Raw genomic sequence first — 24,340 nt, 5'->3', positions numbered from 1 at the left:
TTTCGCCCAAGGAGGCTCTTGCGGAAAGCAGGCGGCCTGAGAAGGGCTAGGTAACGTACATGTAGTACATAGGCCCCCTCTCTCTGCCTCTTCCTCCATAATACCTGCCTTACATCTAATGCAGGAATATATGGCAGGTGCAGCAAGCTGCGCAGGTTCGTCATCACCTGACATGATAACGGTAAATAGACACAATGTATGTGACACCAAACACAGACTTGGTCTAAATACAATATATCCCACCCCAATCTGTACTATAAGGGTCAATTTTCGGGGAGAGAAAAAAAAACAGGGATAGCTAAAATGGCTGACAGTAATAGCAAAACACAGACACAGGCAGCAGCCCTCAGCAGAAACAGTGTCTATCAGCACTTCCAGTCAACTATCCAGGCACTGGACCTGGTAGGACCACGCGTTACCTGCACCTCTCAGTCCAGAGAGAGAGGTATGCAGCAGAGGGACCTGGCTCCACCGCTGTCTGAAGCTCTTTGTTCTTAAAATGGCCGCCGGAGCTCAGACCAGAGCAGGAGCCCAGCCCATCCTCTCCCGGCCTGCAATTAACCCCAGGGACGCCAAAGCGGAACCGCTACTGTTCTGGCCCACTGTCCCTGGAGGTTAGGTGGAGCGCAGGACTCAGTGCCTGGCTCCACCAGCAGACCTGCACCCCGGTTGCCCCCAGTCTTGGGTGAAATATATGACTGTGATGGCGGACGCCCACCGCGGACGTCCACCGTTACTTACCCATCCCCCATACATCCGGCCACAGTCAGGGATCCTCCGGGGTCCCTGTCAGCAGAACTAATCCTCGGAGGCCTGCCGAGATCCCCAGATCAGTACTGGGGTCTCGGCGCCGGCAGAGCGGTGATGTGGACGTCCGTCGGACTGTCCACATTATCGCTCATAGAAATCTTCAGCGGCTGTGAACAGCCCCCCTTACGTGGAACACCCGACTCCAGCCGAGCACCGACGAAACTGACGGTGCCTTGGCCAGGGGACGGGGTATAGGAGGGGAGCCTGCTGCATCCTGGGAGGCTCAAGGAGTTTAACTATGTGGTACCCGGACTGGTTTCCCAGTCTACCTATACCCCAAGGTAAAGGCCCTGTGGGCCCTAAGGACCCTGAAGTAGAAATTGGGGGTGAATCAGAGGTAAGGTGTCCACTGGCTGTGGTGTTAATCTGATGATATGAGCACATAAACACTATTGGCTCACACAGGCACAGGACACTGCAGGGCAGGAGGCGCTGTTTGGGCCTGTCAATTTTCCTGTTTATTATCATTCTCACTTGTAGCTTCCTCTTCTTTTATCCCCAGCATCTCCTGGCCCCCCCTATCTCTTCCCTGGCCCTTCCCCATGAGGCCATGGCTCCTTTTTGGGTGCATCATCTTATGTCCCTATTTGAAAAAAGGGGGCGGGGGTGGAGTGCCAATGCTCTCTCTGGCACAGGGCACCAAAAAGTCTAGTTATGGCTCCACATTTCTGCACATTCCCACCTTGAGAAATAGTAAGTGGCAACCATAGCAGTGATGTAACAGCAAACAGATGTTTCAGTGACAGGATTCTCGTCATGTGATATGCTTCATAACAAGCTTTAATTATTTCAGCGCAGCAGTCCCTTTGAAACCACACTGCTAATCCATGTAATTTAATTTCTTGCTCTTCTCTCTGTGTGTGATACCCCTCCTTCTCCGTGTATTACAGACCAAAGCGGTTAAAGGTAAACAAGCATGGGGAGTTAGAACAGCTGGAGGGGAAGACACATCAGCTACAAGCCTCACAGAGCACCAGCTATAATAGATTGGTTGCTCGTCACCTCCTGGTTTGTAGCCATGGGATGTGGGACATCAGTAAAGACTGAAAATCAAGCCAAAAAATCTGAAAAGGGTGAGTGATACATCCTTATCTTTGTGCTCTGTTTCTATATCTGTCAGTTTGTTTATTTCATTTAGTATTAGTTATCTTTTAGTGTAAAATTAAATTAAGTTCTACCTGCCTGTCATACATTTTTATGTTGTTCTCAGTTTCAATTTATTTCCTTTAAGTGCACAAAGCAAATGAAATAGGGTGCATGTTCTTCCACATTACCTGCATAGGAAAAATGCTTATATTTGCCCGTATGTAGATATGTGCATCTAGTAGTGTACTCGCCCCTTTGTGTACGCCTGGTTTAACACAGGCCATTGTCATCAGTCCGAAGTTCAACCAGCCCTACAATGGGTGCAAAAGATACCTGTGTTTATGCTCACATCCAGGTCCGCATAGCCCGTTGCAGCTCAGTTATGCAATGCATAGATGTACCCATGGGTTCAAAATGGACACAACTCTGCATTCCCTGTACTTACGTACTCTCAGTTCCAGAACGTGCACAGTATGAAAACACATAACATATGCTCTGTCAACTGGCGTTAACTGTCCATCAGGCCCAATATGTTAATTTGTGCAAAGAATATACACTATGTAGACAAAAGTGATTGGACACTGACTGCAAATAGATCAACAAGATTTTATTGATGTCAGTACTGTGTACAGTAGATCCATCACTGGCAGTGATTACCCTTCTTGGCAAACTGTCCACAAGTTCCTGGACAACAGCAGGTGGTATGTTTTGCCATTCCGCTCTAAGTACAGTGGCCAACTATGACAATGAAGAAGGTCGAGTCGGCCTAGAATGCACCCGACGCTCCAATTCGTCCCAGAGGTTCTCAATTTGGTTAAGATCTGGACTCTTTGCTGGCCAGTCCATCCAGGTTACCGAAATTTCTGTATACCAGTCCAGTGTCGCCCCCTGTAAACATGACAGGTGGCATTGTCGTCCTGATAAAAAACATTCATTGTTTCCGTAGAACTGCAAGTGCATGGGCCTCCCTACGTAGAGTTCCTGTTGAAACCGCCACATTAGTGGCCATTTGGAACTAGTGTGCAGTGGTATGCATAGTATGCTTTTAGCTTGCGCAGGGCTGTCTAATCACTTTTGTCTACATAGTGTACAATTGCATCCTTATTTGGTCAGAACTGTGGTTTACAAGAGTTAAACACTTACAATCACTCATAATGAGATTTTGATAGGCACGTGTTAAAAGTCTGTCTAGGTTTGAATGTGAAGTCTTTTAAAATAAAAGGGTAGCACTTAGTTTTTTTGGCCTTCTCAGTCTGCTAGTGAATGAAAATTTCTTGCCTGTTACATAATAATAAATACTTTTTTTAAAAGCTTTAAAAGTTGTTTTATTCTTCATGGTTTAGTATGCCATACATCACCCCAAAATCCACTCAAACCACACCAGTTTTCCATGGTCATGCCCATTTGTTTGTCTCCTTCAACTTAAGTCACAGGAAATCCATTTTATGTTCCCGAAAGATTATGTTTTTAGGGTGTATCCTGCTGTACCATAGGAACCCCTTAATATTGCCGCACTGCAGTGTGCAATTCCAGTGCCGATTGTGACCAACTATTTCAGTAGACTTAGGGAATAATTCAGTTACCGACAATGGGCATCTCCATAATAAACTGCTGTGCACATAGGGCTTGATTTAGATTTGGGAATAATGTAAGATAAAGCAAATAACTGTACCTGGACAAACCATGTTGCATTACAAGGGGTTTTACCAAGATGCACGGTTACTTGTCCTTTCTTATGCTGGGCATTCACTATAAAATTTATACAATTATCTGGCCAATTTGTCTGATATTGGCGGATCAGCGAGATAATTGCACAGTGTATGCGGGCGACCAATCTGAAAGTATCGATCGGGCGGGCATGCCGGGCTAATCCAGCATGCCTGTTCGATCTGATATTTTCAAAGTTAAAGTCGGCCACATCAGGCAGTGAATGCTCCGCCGCGGCCGACCGCGGGTAAGGAATGGATGTCTTCTTCTCTGTTGTAGGAGTGCAGATATCGGGGTTGATGCTATTTCATAGGGTATGCCCATGATATCTGCTGGGTGTCAGGCTGCCAGATAAAATGTTTGTCGGTCTGACGGGAATTTTATCTGGCAGTGTATGCCCAGCATTACTCTAGTCCCAAATCTGACTCAGGCCCATATAAGCTAGCCCTGACATTGCCATTCCCGAATGGCAAATCGCATCTAGCATTCTGAATTGAATTCTCTCATAAGAGTCAAGGGTGAAATCCTCTTGTGGATTGAGAGCCTGATTCAAAGATGGATGCAATGCCGATGGTATTATTGGTGGTCTGCGCATGCGCCTGAGTCGCACTGAGCATTCGTCACGTTACATTACCATCGGCGGTCGCATCAACTATTTTCCTGCAGTGGATTAACAGTCAGGGAGCATTTTGGAGGAGATAACGTAGAGCAGTGAAAAACCTTGCATAGAGAACATTGGCAACCATAAGGCCGATTATCAAAGGTTCTGCGACCGATGCTGCGCCTTTGTACACAGAGGCTTGGATTTGCGAAGTCGCTGGTGGGCGTTGCAATACATATCTAGGCGTCTGCGACATTTGCATATTTTCGCACATCCACTGCATTATGCTAGTAAGTTGTAGTACTCAACATAATGATTTTAATTAGACAAAATATTTTTTTACATAGATTTGCCCTTTAAAGCTGCACTACCACTCAGAAAAATATTTGACCATCTCTCGCACGGTCCCAGTCTAAAACCGTGCACAGAGCATTCACACGTTCAGACTCACACAAAGCATCTCGATAAGGTGAAGTCAGGTCACTTCATACATTTGTACCCAGAGGGCACGATAAAGTAAAACAAATGAATTGAGTGCACTCTGAAGCAGGTGTTTTTTGATAATTTGTCACTACTTTTACCAATTACAAAGCTGGAACAAGTACAAACGTGTCTCTTATTAAGGTAAGTACTTGTTTGCTTTCCTTCTTCTATAACTTGTATTTACTTATTCCCTTAAGGGAGATTATATTTAAAAGTACAGTTTCTGTCATATTTAAAATAAGATTATGATTCATGACATACATATACTGTATGTTTCATACATTGGGCTCTATTTATTAACATTATTTTTAATAAAATAAAGTGAAAAAGGGTGTTTTCACACCCTTTTCACATTATTTTAGTTTCACCTACAGTTACTATAGGGCAATTGAAGTAGAATTCGTAAAATTCTACTCCAACCCCTAAGTATCACTTATTTTTAGTAAGCAGATCGCATTTCCCATAATTGTAATGGGAAATGTGATCCGACCAGAGTTACTAAAAATAAATTGTAAAAAAAATACCTGGGAAAGCCCTGTGATAATAACGCCACCTGGAAGTGGCGTTATCCAGGGTCTCCCCTGTTTATCGGACTCCTGCTCTGCTCTAATGGGGAGAGTAGAGCCAGGAGTCGACCCCAGTAATCAGCTGTGTGGTCTAAACAGACCACACACTGATACAGTGTAAAAAAAAGTTTAATAAAAAAAGTAAAAAAAAAATGTACTTACCTGACTCCAGGGACCGGTGGTCGGGGCTCCGGGTGATGTCCTCCCTCCGGTCAGCTGGTTTCCCATGCTGCACCAGTCCCAGTGCAGTATGGGGGATCACCTGACCGGAGTACATGGAAGACATCACCGGAGCACGGATCATGCAAATAAGTGTAATTAAGGGAGAGGGGGGGTCGCGAGTGGGGGAGGGGGGGTCACGGTCGCGGGGCTTATCGACGGGGGCAGGGATTAGCGCCGGGGTTGGTAGCAGCGGAGGTCGGTCGGCGCATGCGCGGGGCACTGGTCACAGTATTTTTTTCCGAAAATACCGTGACTACTGTGCGGAGGGGGTTCGCAGGGACAGAGCTTTCTCGCAAGCTCTGTCCCTGCAAGAGATTTGTAGTAAATCCCTGTGATATTGCCTGAATTCACAATGCGAATTCAGTCGGTAATATCACACTACAGTCTGCATTACCAATGCGGATTGTAGTAAATAGAGCCCATTGTCTATTATCTATGTTATACATTGCATCTTCCATAGGCTTGGAAGATGTTTGTAAAGGTATTTTTCTGTTGCTACAGTATTTGTGTTTATAGAGTTATCTCCTTCAAGCAATATATTCATCTACACATTTATACTGCTTTTATACCTAAATTCCGGGTCTGACCTGGAGGGTGGAACAGGGTTCCAAACCGTATCAGACCCTGAATTTAGCCAGCGCCGACCCAGGAAGTTCCAGAGCAGGCTTGCCTACCCTCCCGATTTGGCCGGGAGCCTCCCGATTTTCGGGTGCCGCTCCCGGCCCCCCGGAAAGGCAGGCAAGCCTCCAGGAAGCCTCCGACCCTCCCGTCCTCCCCACTGAAAAGATTACAAACCCCCGCAGTGGGGGAGCCGGTGACGCGATTCGCGCTGAATCGCGTCATCGCGGCCCGCCCCCTGCTTCACACTGCCGAAAATAACGGCATTGTGAAGAGGGGCGGAGCCACAATGACGTGATCGTGCAGCTCCGCCCCCGGCTCCACCCTCAATGTACCACCAACTGGCTGGCCCGCCCCCAGCTCCGCCCCCGCCCCCCGCTGTTAGCGGACAATCAGCTCCCTCCCGGAAGGCTGGAGCTGATTGTCGGCAAGTATGTTCCAGAGTCCGCGCCGTTCACACACCGGAGCCGGGTCTGCAGTCTTCCGGTGTGGAAGTGGACGCTTGGAGATGATGTCACCTCCAAGCGCCACTGAAGCCGGCCACTTGGCCAGCATACGGCGCGCACCAGGTCATTGTGACCCGGATCACGCCGTTTACACTGCAGGGTTTCACAGGTCATTCCCATGTTAAACCCTGCAAGTTACCTGGGTTGGATTGCAGGGTCACTTAACCTGGGAATCCAACCCTGTCCTCTTTTACACCAAGGAGCTACCCGGGTTAACAGTGCAATAACCCGGGTTTTAGCTCTGGTGTAAAAGGGGTATTAGATGCAGATATGTTTCTCCTAGCACTGGTACACTAACAGCATAGCAATGGTACACTGACAGCATCCTCCTCTACTTGTTAGTGTGGCTGTGCCGGGAGTGTATATTCCAGGTAATGATAGGGAGTCTGATCTCTACCTCCACTAAATACAGTAGATGCATGGCGGGGAGCTACCTAACTTGGGTGCAAACTGTCTTTGCTTAATTATATTCCCATAAGGTTCCTGCCACATCTAGAGCCGTAACTAGGCATTTTATTGCCTGGGGCGAGTGACAGCAGAGGTGCTTCACAATTCCAGTGACCGCCATTCAAAACAGAGAGCAACGCAGTGACCGTCAGATAGTACAGAGAGTATTACAGTACTGCCAGATCATTTAGAGAGCATCGCAGTGATAGCCAGATAGTACAGAGACCATGATTGTGACTGACAGAAAATACAGCATTTTGTGACGGCCATAAAACAACCCCTCATCATGAATTAACCCCCATAAAAAAATAATTAGCTATTTCACCATCATCATAATTATCATCCTTACAATAATTTACTCCCTACTGCCTGATATAAATTAACGCCCATATACATATCTCCCAACATGACCCAATTCCATGAGGAACAAAATGCTCTGTTCCTGGACTTCCATCTTAATTTATGATTGCCATCACCTGTGTTGAAAGTCCTTTCTTATCAATTAACTAATTCAACACAGGTGACGGCAGGCATGTAGATGAAATTGTGGCCTTTGGAGAGGCAAGTCTATGTAAAGATGCAGCTCCATATATCTGGCCAGACATCACAAATGGGCAGGCATTTCAATTTGCCCATCAGGTAATGATGCCAGTGTTGGCAGTTCCTGCTGCTAGCGTAACGGTTGGTCAGTGGGTTGCAGTACACACTGGCAGATGTGCATGAATGATATATCGTCAGATGGCTGTACGAACGATATATCGCATATTGTGTACCCAGCATAAGATGTAAAATATCAAACCTTATGTACTATTTATTTACTGTTTGTGTCACCTATTCAAAAAACTAAATTTGTATTATTTTAACTAGCGATCAAAGCAGCAGTTTTGATACAGAGATGGTATCGTTTCTACATGGCGCGACTGGAAATGAGGCGGCGTTACACACTTACTATCTTTCAGTCTATAGAATATGCTGAGGAACAGGCTCAACTTCAGGTCAGTAGAACTTGTTTTATGAATATTACTATATCAACTGATAAATGAATATCTCATAATGATATAATATTATATCAACATGTATCATCAACAGATGCACAGGTCCTGAAAGTTCAAGGAGAATGTAAATCATGATCTTTTATATGTAGGCATGCATGCTATAAATATGGTATTATTGGGCCTGAGTCAGAGCCGCATGCGATGCCAATGTGCATGTAGTTCAGCCATTTGTTACACTGCGCATGGTTGAGAATCCCTGAAAACGCCTATGGTGCATGCGTTACTCATAGTGTACACACAATGGCGCTGCTGCTGCCATCTAGATGCACAGTATCAGAAATGCCTTGGAAAAGTGATGAGCGTTCCCGGGCAGTTACTGGGAGGTGTCTTAGAGCATGCATGGAGATGGTGCGTCCATTGGACATATTATGGGAGTGTTATGGGCGTATCACTGAAATAGGTTGGGTACATGGGTACACAGACGCTCAATTGCTGACATAGGAGGCCATACTCAGATGGAGAAACTGCTCCTGGCATTGGGCTGGTACAAGTTTTGTTGGTGCAACCGATCGAGCATCTAAACATATTTCAATCGGTATTTCTGCATCTATGGACGCGGACAGTGGGCGTCTCAGCCTTTGTACATTCATACGCACAGGTGTACACCAGAGATGGACTTTGTAGCCGCAATTGCATAAAGTCGCAGATGGCCGATCGCCAATAGTCGCAGCTGCGTTTGCTTCTGCATCCACCACTGAATCAGGTCCAAAAATGCGACCAGTCAATATTCGCTGTTAGTCTAGAACAATATTCTTTTTACTTCATAGTACACTATAGGGTATATTATTTACTGGGGTATTACTCCATTTTATGCTTTTCAAATTGCTACACGTTACCAGCAGTTTTCACCTCCAAACCACAGGATTATAATCCTGGGTTTGGTTTGGCGTTATTATCACAGGGCTTTCCCCGGTATTTTTTCACAATTTATTTTTAGTAACTCTGGCCAGATCATATTTCCCATTACAATTATGGGAAATGCGATCTGATTACTAAAAATAAGTGATAATTAGGGCTTGGAGTAGAATTTTATGAATTCTACTCCAATTGCCCTGTAGTAACTTTAGGTGATACTAAAATAATGTGAAAAGGGTGTGAAAACACCCTTTTACACTTTATTTTAGTAAAAATAATGTTAATAAATAGAGCCCAAAGTACCAACCAATCAGCTTGTAAATGTAATTTTATAGGCTGTGTTGGAAAAATGACAGTTAGAAGCTGATTAATTGATACTTTAATATCTTTCTCCAAGGTGTGATATATGGGCCTGATTCAGAGCCACTCGTAAGCGGCAGCTCGTTCGCTCCGAGCGATGTTTGCCCAACTGCGCATGCGTACGGATCGTTATACGCATGCGCGAACTAGTCAGTGCGGCCGAAATTCATGTGCTCGCAAAATAGCGAAGGCCTGATAATTTGAGTGACAGGATGAGGCGTATGTGGGTGGTAACAGGGGAAGGTGCTTGAAAACGGGGAGTGGAGATCCGATCGCAGGCGTGCTTAAAGGTCAAAACAGGCGTTTTATGGGTGTGCATAATTAATACAGCAGCGTCATTGACCACGTCACTGGGTTTTTTTTTAGCCAGAACTGCTTGCAAAATTGTGGTAGCAAAAACCAACCACAAGAATAGCGAGCAGCTCATACCCTGTTCGATGTACTCGATTAATCTAATAAAAAGCGGACATGACGTAGGATGCGAGCGGCCAGGGGGCGTAGTTTCCCAAAAAACGACCGCAAGTTTTGTTTGCTCGTTCAGACCTAGAGGTGTGAGCAGACCGCAAACAGCGAACGGTTCATTTGAATAGCCACCCCTATTTTCAGGACGAGCGAGCGCAAATAGCGACCAGCTCTGAATCAGGCCCTATGTCTCCCCCATTTGTCCCAGTCCTATAGGTGGGTCCTGTACAAACGATCTAGAGATGAACAACCTAATGCTGACTAGCATTGGGCCTCTTCTTGTACCCCTCAGTTATTAATCTACCTCAGGCATTCAGATTCCAGCAGTCTCTTTCTTAAACAAACATCCTAAAATAAATAAAATCAAAGATAGTAGTTTACTTTGTGACAGCTTCACACTAAACCTAGTAAAAAAAAACCTGTGAGCATATGTAGACTTGTTATTTAAAGAGTTTATTAATTTTTTTGGTCGTTTTTACTAAAGAAAAAATGACCGATGTTAGAACACTTTAGAACATCAGACCAACTATCGATTATTTTACATATGAATATACTAGAGAGCACTGGTGTGTAGTAATGTAAAAAATGCGAGTGCAACTGGACCACAATGACAAAAAATAACATGAACATAATATGCAATTTAATGTTATAGCACTTTTAAGACTGAGTGAGTGGCCGATGATAAAATCAGGAACTGTCGCTACCTTGCCCTGATGCAAGAAGGATGGTCCGAGTCCTATGTAGTTCTATAGTTGCAAAAAATATTCCAAGGTGGGATAAGGAAATTCTGCAATGGAGCAAGAAACAGCGAACTGTGGCCCTGATTCAGAGCCGGACGCTCTTTCAGAGCGCTCGTTCTGAATCAGGGCGGTATTATATATTTTTTTTCGTGTCGGCCTCCTGGCCGCTCGCTTAGCTGTGGGTGACCACCCACAGCTTTTGCGAGCTGCCAGGTGATGGTCACAATGGTCGCGACCATCGGGCTTGCAACGAGACCCCTGTGGTAGGGTCTTGTCCATCGCAAGCACCAGTGAGCTTCCGACTCTAATAGAGCCAGAAGCTCACTACTGAGGCCACCCCCAAACAGCAGGCGTTCCTTCGGGAACGCCTCCGTTTGGCCAGCCACCCCCCCTGCCCGCCTCCAAACCGTTTTGGTGCGAGACCTGTAGCAACGGAGCTCCCATTGCTGGCCAGGTCTCGCGCATGCGCACGCCAGAGCCGGCTCCGGCGTGCGCATATGCAGTGGGGGACATCGACCCGCTTGCGAGCGCTGTGCGCTCGCGAGCGGGCCTGAATCAGGCCCTGTATCAGTCTGCTCCTTGTTCTGCACTTCCAGTGTTCACCAGATGTAGGTGTTTGTTGTTTCACAGCCAGGTGCAGGCACTGACTTTCAGTACAGAGACCCAGCAAGCAGCGGTGTCTTTCACTCTCCATGGAGCCGATTAGTTGGTCTAGGGGCCTGATTCCGCAGCATGTTTACGCAGTTCGAGCGATTATTTGCCATTGTGCATGCATGTGAGTCGTACTGTACACGCATCGCAATTTCACTGCAATGACATACGCACAGAGGATCCATTCGAAAAATGAGTATCATGCATACATGCCTACCCTCCCGGTTTTCGTGGGAGGCTCTCGATTTTTCAGGTAACCCCCCGCACCCCCGGAAGGGTAGGCATTTCTCCCGCATTCTGCCCACTTCCTAGTGAAATGGGCAGAATGAAGAGAATTCCCGCAGCGATCGCGGTTCTTCGTGTAGGGGGCGGGGCTTAATGACGTGATTCTACATGAATCATGTCATTTGGCCCCGCCCCCTATGTAAATTCTAGCCAATCGCAGCAATTTTACCATGAGGGGGCGGGGCTTAATGATGTGAATCGTCAGGCCCCGCCCCCATCATCACGCTCCTGCTTCTCTTACCTGGGCTTCTCCCAGGAAAAGATATTAAAAGGTAGGCAAGTATGGTATCATGCAGGGACGGACTGGGGCTGTATATCAGCCCTGGCAGTCTGCCCTGGACTTCCGTGTAGATGGGGGCGTGGTAAATGCAAGGGGGCATGCCGTGAGTCACGGGGGCTGGCCTTGCGGCATGCCCCTGTCTCTTTTCAGCCCAGCACAGCCGCCGGCGGCCCATACGCGCCTCCACCCCTTCCGGCTCCGTGAAATATTAATGATTTCGGAGCTGTTGGGTGGAGGGTGGGGGTCTTTTCCTTCACCCCTCCTTGAGCTGGTCCATAGGCCATCGGCCCTTCTGGCATATGCCAGAAGTGCCCAATGGCCAGTCCGGCCTTGGTATCATGTGGTCAGCGTTTGGAGGGAGGGTAATGGGGTGGGGGTAAAGTAAACACAGACGTGTCTGACTATTTCAACACTGTTTCATGGGCGTGCATAAATTAGCCATAGCAATTGCATTTGCAGCATCAGACCTCTATGCGCATGAGGAAAGCTTCAGTATTTGCAGCTGGTCAGACCTGCCTTACATGGTGCGTGACTGTTTATGTGTGTCGATGGTATTGAATATGATGTTTACGCAGGAGAGCGACATTGGACCCATATGAGAAGGCAGCAGCGGGTGTCTTTATGTCGGCTGTGCTTTGGCAAACATTAGCATATTTTAGCAACTGTGATCCGTAAGCGACTGTAGCTGCAATTGCATTTGCGTTGGCCGCTGAATCAGGCCCTAAGTGCAGGCTGGTGGTGTGCACTAACACCAGCACTGTACTGCTGCTCTCTCTATACTCGCTTTGTGAGCCGGTAGCTCAGATACGGAGGTGATTAGACCAGCAGCGCTTATATTAAAGGTGTATCAAAAAGAGTGTATAAAAAAACTCCACTATTTACATTCAATATACACATCGCTTCATAGTGGTCTTTTTTTACCCACTTTTTAGTACCCCCCCCCCTCCATAGAAACGGAGGCATCTGCCGGGAGAGGCATTTCAGCGGAGGTCACCGTGTGGAAATTAGAAGTGTTCAGGGGAAGGAGGGTAAAGGGCATATCTAGATTCCTTCCAGAAGGTCTATATGCTATAACATTTTGGCGGCACTTTCACATTCGATACATAAAGCTTTGTATGAAACTGTTGTGTTAAACCGGGGACACCCAGGAAGAAAAAGGAGGAGGATCAGGAATCATCCATGTGCGAGCATTACAAACACGGGCTAAGGTTGATAGATTATGGACACATATGAGGGAATCAGCCAGGCTGAGGTTAAATAGGCAGATTTGGAGCTAAAAGTGGCCCTGGAAAAATGTATTAAAGTTGCTTCACGTGGGCGGCACTAGGCGGAACCAACACAAAAGTAGGCTGGATTAGTACATCATTATACCTGTGTACATCAGTTTAGGCAAGGCTAAAGCAACAAGTAATGGCGGAGTTACACCTACAAAAGGCGAATCAGCCGGACTTAACACACAAAAAGGCCAGAAAGTAGGAAGAAACAGGAGGAACTGTAACAGTGTATGGAGCAGCCATTGGAGGAAGCAAGTCACGGAGCAGCGGCAACATAAAGTGGGGCACTGAGTATGGTATGGGCGGTGAGCAGTCACAGATCTCGCACTGTAATGGTGCTCCTTATACCAGCTAGAGAGGATACACAGCTGACCTCCAGAAATAGAAGAGGTACCAAGAATAATCAGCTACAAAGATGGAAACACAATACAGAAGGAAAACAGAGAAATGGGAAAGGGGGTGGGGGGATAAGTCCTATGAAGGAGACCGATATATTCTAGAAGGAGTAGAATGCAGTACAGTATCAGAGAATTAATAAAACTGTCTATAAACGGTGCACACCGAATTGTACTCTTGGTAGTCCGGTCTGTGGCCATTTCAGATTTAGTGGTCTGTTAAGCGCTGCCTGAAATGACTTTGACAATGCCCCAGTAAGTTCAACTCCTATCAGATAGTTCAAACATTTGTATCCCGTTGCCTCAGTAGTGACCCAGATAATCCATATCCTTAGCTATAACACTGGTTGCACATGTGCAAAACAGGCATCACAAAAAAAGAGAATTGCCACTACAGACTTGCAGTTTTGAAAATTAATCCTATTTTGTCTCAATGGAAAGGTTTTTAACTAAAGTTACAAAATAAGTAATATTTCACAACTACTTTCCTGCTTACACAACATATAAAGAAAAAACTACATTGAGGTTAGCTTCCCTTTATGCTGTGTTTAAAACTAATTCTTGTGTAGTTAAGGTCGCAGCCCAGTGACTGTAGTACACTTTGAGTGGTGTTTCACTGCGTCTGCGATATAAACAGTTGCCGGGCATCTCACGCCATATGGCGTATAGACGCAAGGGGGTACATTTACTAAGAATCGAGTCTGATCGAGTTTTTTTTTTTTCAACTTTAACATCACCGAAACTTGGGTGATTTCAGGCTCCTGAAACTCACAAATTTACTAAATAGTGAGTTTGGCTGAGAGTGCAAGTTTTGAAGGAGATTACTCACCCGTGATTGCAGGGTTTTCTCTCTGCCTAACTCTCCTGAACAAGCAGCCTGCACACATCAGTGAGATGTATGAAGGCTGCTTGTGTTATACCTGTAAAAAAAAGGGTTAAATCTTTTTAAAAAAATGACATAGGGTCCCCCCCCAAAAGTATAACCAGCCCCGGACTGCACAGCCAGACCTGGTCCCTAAAATTACGGGGAACAAAACGTGTAGGGTTCCCCCATGATTTAGGAACCAACACCTGGCTGCAGGGCCACCCCTGGTTTTAAATATAGGAGGGAAAAAATGCGTAGGGATCCCCCTATATTTAAAACCAGCACCGGACCCAAACTGACCGGGGTGTAATGCACAGTAAGGAGTCTCTAGGGCCAACACCCGAAGCTGGTCAGCCCAACCCGGGGATTTCAGGGGAGGTGAGGATCCCCCAAGAAGGGGGACCCCCTCTCCTGAAACCCTAGGCTTAGGCTGAAGCCCGGGTCTCTTTCCCACACCCCTGGGCTGTGGGTACGGGGGTAATAATGTGGAAAATAGTTAAAAACTATTGTTTTTTACAGTGGAACTGCAGGTGCCACCATGCCTGTACTTTTGCGCTTGTGGAACTACAAGTGCCAGCAGGCAGCCGGCACCCGTACCCCACTGTAAAATAAATAGTTAAGAAAACACAGTACACACACCGTATACAGCAGACCTTTAAAACATACACTTATCCCACTCACACATACTTACCTGCTGCCAGATGTTCACGTTCGCATCTCCCGTAGAATCCAATGGGAGCACCTGGAATAAAGATCCCATACTCACCTGTACCCTGGTGCCACTCTCCGTAGCATTCCTGTACTTGGCAAAAAACAAAACAAAACCCGGACCAGATACTTACTTTAGCGGTGTATGTGTGTGACAACATACACTGCTAACCTCCTCTTGACTGCTCAGTGTGAACTGTCTGGAGCCACCAGCCAATCAGCGGGCGCTGACTGACCAGCCCACGTGGGAACTGTCAGGAGCCGGAGCCAATCAGAGGCTGCTGATTGGCTGATGGCTCCTGACAGTTCACACTGGGCGTGGTCACTTAAAAATGGGGCATGTTAACATGACACACACCCCTTTCTCTTCACTCTGAACATTCCTTTCCATATGCACCGTAACCCCAGTAGTGCCCCTTATACAGTACCCCCAGTATGCAATGTCCCCAGTAGTGGTCCCCCTTATCCAGTGCCCCTTACTCAGTGCCCCCTGTAGTGGTCCCCCCAGTGCAGTGCCCCTTGTGCCCCTAGTAGTAAGCCCCTTATATAGTGCCCCCAGTAGTGGTCCCCAGTAGAGGTCCCCCCTCCCGATGCAGTGCCCCCCAGTAGTGCCCCCAGTAGAGGGCCCCCTCCCGATGCAGTGCCCCCAGTAGTAGTGCTCCCAGTAGTAGTCCCCCACTCCCTCCGATGCACTGCAGACAAATACAAGTTAAAAAAAAAAAAAACTCACCTGAATCCCCGCTCTGGCTACTGTCCCTGCCGCCGTCCGCCCTCCCAGGCTGGCGTGCTCTGCATTATGGGAGAGACGTCATGACGTCTCTCCCATTACCCACTGCAGGAGCCGGAAGGCGGAGCTCATGAGTGAGCTCCAGCTTGGCTCTTGCAGTGGGCGCAGCAGCCAATGAGAGTCTGTCTGACACTCATTGGCTGCTGATTAACACACATCGCCGCCGCGTGGTGGCGATGTGTGTGCAGCAGCAGCCAATGAGAGTCTGTCTGACTCTCATTGGCTGCTGGTTAACTTAACACACACATCGCTGCTGGTGGCGATGTGTGTGTAAAAATGTACAAGCCTGAGCTCGCCTCCCACCCTCTACCTGGCGCTATTGGGTAAGCGCTCTGGGGGAGGAAGGGGCTCGGCTGTGCAGCACAGGATGGTGCTGGGTGCAGGGAAGCCTAGCGCCGATCCTGTGTAAATATGTAGTGCTGACCACACTCACTGTGGTCAGCACTACACTGGCTAACTAGGATGGGCCGGTACCATGGCCGGCGGCGCTCCCCCGTGCCACCGTTCCCTTGGTGCCTAGGGCACACACCCTGCTCGACCCCCCTTAGTTACGCCACTGCTACCGGGCATGTTATTGGGTATTAAGGACCTGATTCTGAGCCGCTTGCTAGATGCGTACGCTCACTAGATGCGTATGTAAATTCGGCTAAGTGACGGCAAGGCAGACGATCGCACGGCAAGGCATTAGAACCATCACTATATCTTGGCGTGCGATCGCCCTGTGTATGCAGACCCCCACCAGGTTGTCTTAAGACGTCCACGTTATCTCCAGGAAGTGTATGTAACCTTCGGTACATCGGGTACCATCAGATGCGATCGCAGCGCTTGTGGTTGACTATACCCTACCGCAAGCACTGTGAAATACAACCAGGTGACGTGTACTATGACGCTGCCTGTTAATTATGCACGCCTCTGAAACGGCTTTAAGACACTCATGCACGCCTGCGTTCGCACCTCCACTTCCCCGTTTTTAATGGCCAGCCCCTGTCACGACCCGCAAACTGCTTCTCCTGTCACTCACTCTGCTGGGCTGTCTATGCGCAGCGAGCGTACGCTTCCCGATCTCTCGCACTGGTTCGCGCACACTCACTGTGATGCGTACACATGCACTCAATGCAAAAATCGCCCAGCTATGAGCGAACGCATCCTAGCGAGCGGGTCTGAATCAGGTCCTAAGTTCATTAATTGCTCTCTGTCATTATTATATTTCCAGTAATATCCTCCTTATATGTATTGTGTGTACAGGTTCTATGTAGTTATCCAATGTCGTGGTCATATTGATTTAGCAATGGTATGTCTCCATAGTAACTAGGGATGTGCGCCGGACCATTTTTGCCGGATTTGGATTTGGTTCTAATTCGTCGTCCGGCTTTGGATTTGGATTTGGATTTGCCAAACTGCGGTGACTGGCTTTGGATTTGGATTTGGATTTTTTTACAAAAATTGACAAAAAAAGCTAAAATCACATAAATTGGTCTTTTTTTTCATCCTAGAGTATTATTAACCTCAATAACATTAATTTCCAGTCAATTTAGACCATATCACAGCTTATAATATTGTTTTCAACATTATTGGCCAAAGGTTGCAGTGAGCTGACTGGTTACTAAGCGACAAAGCAGCGGCACAACGACACAGACACCACAGTATAAAGCACATTATGACACATTGCCACACAGCAGTGGCAGAAATGAAAAGTAGTGCACCCACCCAGTGGGGTACGGCCAGCAGAGTCACAGTACTTGTTTACAAAGTGGGCTACGGCCCTAGGAGTCACAGTGCACAATCTTATTAGCATTACACCGCACATAGGGCCTGATTCACATTACACCATAAAGTAGTGTCTCTTATTTATGTTACGACACACAGTAGTGCCCCTTTTACACAATGCCCACAGTAGTGACCCTTTTACACAATGCCCACAGTAGCGGTGTCCCTTACACAATGTCCCCCAGCAGTGGTGCCCCCTATGCAGTCCCCTTAGTAGTACGGTCCACTATGCAGTGCCCCCAGTTGAATGCTCCCCAGTAGTATGCCCCCCATTAGCAGGCCCCCCCAGTAGTATGTCCCCCATTAGCAGGCCCCCCCAGTAGTATGCCCCCCATTAGCATGCCACCCAGTAGTATGCCCCCCAGTAGTTGGCTCCCCCAGTAGTAGGCTGCCCCAGTAGCAGGCCCCCCCAGTAGTAGGCTGCTCCAGTAGTATGGCCCCCCCTGTAGTATGGGCCCCCCCTGTAGTATGGCCCCCCCTGTAGTAGGCCCCCCCAGTAGTATGGCCCCCCCCAGTAGCAGGCCCCTCAGTAGTATGGCCCTCCCAGTAGCAGACCCCCCCCAGTAGTATAGCCCCCCCCAGTAGCAGGCCCCTCTGTAGTATGGCCCCCCCAGTAGTATAGCCCTGCCCAGTAGCAGACCCCCCCCAGTAGTGCAGACCCCCCCAGTAGTATAGCCCCCCCCCAGTAGCAGGCCCCTCTGTAGTATGGCCCCCCCCCAGTAGCAGGCCCCTCTGTAGTATGGCCCCCCCAGTAGTATTGCCTCCCCCAGTAGCAGACCCCCCCCCAGTAGTGCAGACCCCCCCCCAGTAGTATAGCCCCCCCAGTAGCAGGCCCCTCTGTAGTATGGCCCCCCCAGTAGTATAGCCCCCCCCCAGTAGCAGACCCCCCCCAGTAGTGCAGACCCCCCCCCCAGTAGCGCCCTCGGACCTTTGACAAGTAAAAAAAAAACAAAAAAAAACTTACCTGTATCCCCGCTCCCGCGCCGTCCGCTCTGTCACACGCTGAGGAGGGAGCCGGAAGACGGAGCTCATGTGTGAGCTCCAGCCGGCTCCCTCCGTGCAGCAGCCAATGAGAGTCTGTGTGACTCTCATTGGCTGCTGTAACAAACACACAGCTGCCGCTGGCGGCTGTGTGTCTGTGTCTGTGTAGGGCAGAGCGCTATCACTGCGCTCTGCCCTACACGCGAGGAGACCTGATGTCGGATTCTCTAGTGAGAATCCGACATCAGGCGGCCGCCGTTCGGCCCCGAACGGGGATCCGAGTCAGGCGGTGAACACCCGAACAGGGTTCGGGTGGACTCGGATCCCCAATGTTCGGAGCGGTTCGGATTCCACAGAATCCGAACCGCTCATCTCTAATAGTAACTGATTAATATTAATGTTTATATAGCACCAGCATATACTGCAATGCTTCACATTTGGGGACAACAGAAATAAAAGGATATTGGTTATTTCCACAAATAATGGGGTAGATTAAATTTAGTACAAGGTCCTGCAGGATGTTATGGTACTAAAACATCATTACATCGCACATATGTCAAAAAAAATTATTTAATACCATGTACCATTATTTTACTGACTCAATTTATTTTGCATTACAGCTCTCTAACTTTTTTACATTCATGATCGATCACTTTGCACAGATGAATGATGAAGGCCCAGGTAAGAAAAAATTCACATGTAGGTAAGAAGTAGCACAAATAGAGGTAAGACGTAATACAAATGCAGATAAGAAATTACACAACTGAAGGTAAGAAGTAATACAAATACAGGTAAAGATGCGTACACACGTAACTATTTTTTGAACGATTTAACTATAACGACATCGGTATCAGTCATTCGTTCAAAATATTGTTCAGTTTCTGAATTATAACAATGAACGAAAATCGTTCAAGCGCGCTCCCATTTGTAGTTTGTAGTTCATTTCAGACTGTCCAACATAACGATTTTCATTAAGGGAAGGAACATTTTTCGTTTCATCGTTGTAAAAATCGTTCATTACACTTCAAAAAAATCATTCACTTTTCAAGGGAAAATCTGACAGATAATCTGACAGATAATCGTTGGTTACAAAATCGTTACGTGTATGCACCTTAAGACTTAATTCAATTGAAGGTAAGAAGTAACACAAATGCAGGTAAGAAGTAACACAAATACAGGCTAGAAGTAACACAAAGCCAGGTAAGAAATAACACAATACAGATAAAAAATTAATACAAATGCAGGTAAGAAGTAACACAAATACAGGTAAGACTTAATACAATTGTAGGTAAGAAATAACACAAATGCAGGTAAGAAGTAATACAAATATACAGTAGGTAAGAAGTAACACAAATACAGGTAAGACAATACAATTGAAGGTTAAGAAGTAACACAAATGCAGGTAAGAAGTATTGTAACACAAATGCATGTAAGACTTAATACAATTGAAGGTAAGAAGTAAAACAAATACAGACTAGAAGTAACACAAATGTACAGTAAGTAAGAAGTAACACAAATACCGATAAAACATAATGCAATTGATGTTAAGAAGTAACACAATTGCAGGTAAGAAGTAATACAAATACAGGTAAGAAATAACACAATACAGATAAAAAATTAATACAAATGCAGGTAAGAAGTAACACAAATACAGGCAAAAAGTAACACAATTACAGGTAAGAAGCAACACATATATAGGTAAGAAGTAACGCAAATACAGATACGAAATAAAACAAATGCAGGTAAGAAGTAATACAAATACAGGTAATACTTAATACAATTGTTGGTAAGAAGTAACACAAATGCAGGTAAGAGAAGTAACAAAAATACAGGTAAAACAATACAATTGAAGGTAAGAAGTAACACAAATATAGGTAAGAGGTAACACAAATATAAAGTAGGTAAGAAGTAACACAAATACAGGTAAGATTTAATACAATTGTAGGTAAGAAGTAACACAAATGCAGGTAAGAGAAGTAACAAAAATACAGGTAAAACAAAAAATTGAAGGTAAGAAGTAACACAAATATAGGTAAGAAATAACACAAATGCAGATAAGACATAATACAATTATAGGTAAGAAGTAACAGAAATGCAGGTAAGCAGTACTGTAACACAAATTCAGTTACTAAGTACCACAAGTGCAAGTTAAGCAAAAGCAAAAATGCAAGAAAGAAGTAACACAAATGCAGGTAATAATGTACAAAATGAAGGTAACAAATCATACCTCCCAACATTGCCCAAGTGTAAATCAGAATAGGAGCATGACATGTCATAAGGGTCATTGCCACGTGTATGACCTTTTCTCAAATCAGCACTTTTACTATAAAAACTAATTTTTTGCCGCTGCATGCAGGAGAGGCATCTATCTCTGCTGTGTACCTACCAAAACCCAGCAAATCGGGGAACGGCAGGACAGTCCCTAGAAATTGGGACTGCCCCTTCCAAAAATCAGGACGTTTAGTAGGTATGTCTCTGGGACTAAGCATTACTTCCATCATCACATAGTATCTGCAGCTGTTAAGCCATGAGAGATGACTAACAGGCTGAATGCACAGCTTATCCTGACCTTACTCAGCAAACTAGAGAAAAAGCTAATACTGTAGCTTTAGCATTAATACATTTATCTTAAAATTCGATTTTACTATTTTTATTTTTTATATTTTTTTCTACAGTGTATTTTTTTATAAAATAAATCTAAAGGTTAATTCTGAGGGGTATATTTACTAAAGTGCGGGTTATTAGAAGTGGAGATGTTGCTCATAGCAACCAAAAAGATTCTAAATATTATCTGATAGAAGGTGCTAGATAAATGTTAAGTCGAATCTGATTGGTTGCTATGGGCAACATCTCCCCCTGCACTTTAGTAAATATACCCCTAAGAGTCTATTATAGACATTTGCACAGCCATAATCCTCTCCTTTGTTTGTATGTTTTGGCAACTGCTAGCGCCACAGGTAACAATTAGTTCTACTTGTTTATACATTGTCTAAGTGCTGATAAAGCTATTTGATTTTGCAGACTTGATTTCTGATATATGCAATGGTTCAAGAGAAGGACACAAAAAGCTTATGTCCTATGACATGATTGAAGTTCCCGACTCCTATGATGGACCTCGTTTGTCATTCCCTCTATCGGTGTCTGATACAAATACCCTACTTCATGCTTTCAAGCAAGAGAAGGCAAGTTTGGTTGCGACTGAAATGTTGATACCATTGTTGCCAGCTTTCTAGTGAAATTTCCCGGGATGCAATGATGCTGGGTTGGGACATCATGCAAAATGTAGGATACTAAAGGCACTATTGGGGAGATGTACTTAGCTCTGGAAAGTTATAAATTGGAAAGTGATAAACTACCAGCCACTGAGCTCCTAACTGTCATGTTACAGGCTATGTTGGAAAAATTACAGTTAGGAGCTGATAAATTGGAGAGTGATAAACTACCAACTAATCACTTTCCAGAGCTTAGTACATCTGCCCCTATGTCCATAGTATGAACCAATAAAAATGGTCACAATGCACTTTTATCATAAATTAAAATATACTGTAATGAAATAACAAATACTAACGAATATATCCAACATAGTAGTGGTGTTTTTCAGTTGGATAATATCAAAAATAGGTAAAAACATACAAGTACAAATCATTGAACACCAGGGACAATCCCAGGAAATTAAGAAAAGTTGACAACACTTATATCTCAGTATTTAACCAATGCAGGGTGTATTTTAAGTCTGCATTGGCACCTAAAGTGGTGTACATTTTCATTGGTGAAAGACAGGGGATGTGGAGGAAGGACCAATCAGAAGCCGCAATGTCTGTTATTGTTGCTTCTTATTGGTCCTCATGCTTACACCTCATTTCCATAGGGTCACATAGTCACAATTTTCATCTTGGACTGTTAAACAATGGAGCTCAGGAAAAGTGTTGCATATAGGTGGCGAGGAGCTAGTTAGCTCCAGGTAGTAATGGTCCAATGGAGGCTTATGAACTGTATTAAAATGACCCCTCTGCTGCTGAGGCATTTCTCACCACTGTGCAGAGACTATTTTGTAAATGTTTGTGCTGGTCACATTTGAAATCAATATCAGTAATTTTTTGCATAGTACCCATACAAATTATACTTTGGAATAAATGTAATAAGGTCCGAGTTTTTCTTGTGGGACAAACTTGGACCTACTCGCATATTTAACAGTCCAAGTTTGTCTCACAACTTGCCAAATGTAATAGCTTGGCAGCTTGTGAGTTTGAGGCTATTGCATTATGTGAGTGTGTGTGAATTTTCTCCTATGAAAACTCGGACCTTTTAATGCAACTAGCATTGAAAGGTCTGAGTTATACGAGGCCTCCACAGATCAGTGAGATCCGTGAAGGCTTTTAAAAAAAAAAAAAAAGTAAACAGTAAAAAAAAAAAAAATGATGTCTTTTACTGGAGAACTAGAGGTCCCAGCAAGTCTATCCCACATGCTGGTACTTGGATAATCACAAGTACCAGCATACAGGGCATTAAGGGTCCGCTGGTATCTCTAGTTCAACTGCAAAAGATTTAGTAAAATAAAGACAAGACTCGCACACCATGAAAGTAAAATTTTATTTAAACATACATGCACATTCACACTCACGCATACTCACCTATAATCACATTCGCCTGTCCAGTAGCATCCACGACACCTGTAAAAAAAAAATATATATCCATACTCACCTATTCCTAGTGTGGATCACATCCTGTTCAGGAGGAAGGGAAAGTATTTACACATAACCTTCCTCCGCGCGAATGACCGGGACTCGCGTGACTCCTGTCAATACAGGAGCCGCCAGTCAATCAGCAGGCGCCTCTGTAGGAGCTGCCTGCTGATTGGCTCTGAGCGGTCAGCCTGTCTGTCAAACTTTCCACTTCCATTGAAGTCTATGGTGGGAACCGCTACATTGTAACCTATGATGGGAACAACAAGATTCACCTCTATTAACCTTGCGTTTCCCATCATGCGTGAGTGTGAGAGTGAATGTGAGTCTGCATGTATTACAGTGTGTGAGTCTTGTCTGTTTTAATATTTCTTTTGCAGGTGAACAAGAGGTTTTTCCCCCATATTTTCTCGACCAAGACCAGCTCAACAGAGCTTGGTGCTGCTTCTTAAAATACCGGGGAACCCAAAGCATTTTTTCCCATGTATTTTAAGAACCAGAATAGGCTCAACAGAGCCCGGGGCTGGTTATGCTTGTGGAGGGGGAAGGGGTGCGCACGTAATTTATTATTTTTTGAAAGTTATTTTTTTTTTACACACAGAAACATGCATGTATCTCACAGATCTGTGCATGTTCCTGTGTAACTCGGACCTGCTCAGGCTAGCTCGCTAGCCTGCAGCAGGTCTGTTTTCTCTCAAGTTTTCAGACAGTAATAGCGTTCATTGCCCGACTTGTATCCTCACAGTCACAAAACATCTGGATGCGTGTTTTGCCATTGTGAGTTTGAGAAACATGCGAGTTTGCATGTTCTCACACTCTTTTACATAGGGTGAAATCTGAAAATGTGAGGGTATATCTTTATACTCATACATTTTCCAAACTCCGACCACATTACATTTTGCCCCATGTGTTTTTTTTCAGGTGACAGTGCAGTTTTGTTACTCAAACACAGGCTTCTTTTTGGTTACTACAGTATAACAGCAGCAATGGTCTGATCATTAGTAGGAGCATCAGTAAGGTTCAGGAGATGAGTCTGCAGTCACACTGCTGCATAGGGCTTTGATGGGGAAGGTGTCATCACCCCAGCTATGGTCCTATAGTAACGTCGCACCTACTACCATGCTAGCTCAGTCACTGAGCTCTGCAC

General features: G+C 45.5%; 1 protein-coding gene across 2 annotated transcripts in view; it reads left to right on the top strand.

Annotated features, from left to right (window-relative positions):
* The first annotated feature begins 1,828 nt into the window (after positions 1-1,828).
* PPEF1 (protein phosphatase with EF-hand domain 1) overlaps positions 1,829-24,340 on the top strand; it is a 78,362-nt gene continuing 55,850 nt past the window's right edge. The window contains exons 1-4 of one of the 2 annotated variants that reach the window (XM_088451634.1): positions 1,829-1,883; positions 7,914-8,041; positions 19,132-19,192; positions 21,533-21,693. In XM_088451634.1, the coding sequence (XP_088307760.1) occupies positions 1,829-1,883; positions 7,914-8,041; positions 19,132-19,192; positions 21,533-21,693 (405 nt within the window). Of the gene's footprint in view, positions 1,884-7,606; positions 7,686-7,913; positions 8,042-19,131; positions 19,193-21,532; positions 21,694-24,340 lie in introns of those variants that run through there. The other variant, XM_088451635.1, reaches the window with a different exon arrangement.

This window comes from Taudactylus pleione, unplaced genomic scaffold, assembly GCF_031769625.1.
Source record: "Taudactylus pleione unplaced genomic scaffold, aTauple2 ptg000026l, whole genome shotgun sequence".
NCBI classification, from domain to species: domain Eukaryota; kingdom Metazoa; phylum Chordata; class Amphibia; order Anura; family Myobatrachidae; genus Taudactylus; species Taudactylus pleione.
The sequence above is the reverse complement of the archived record's forward strand: the minus strand, read 5'-3'. Positions and strand labels throughout refer to the sequence as shown.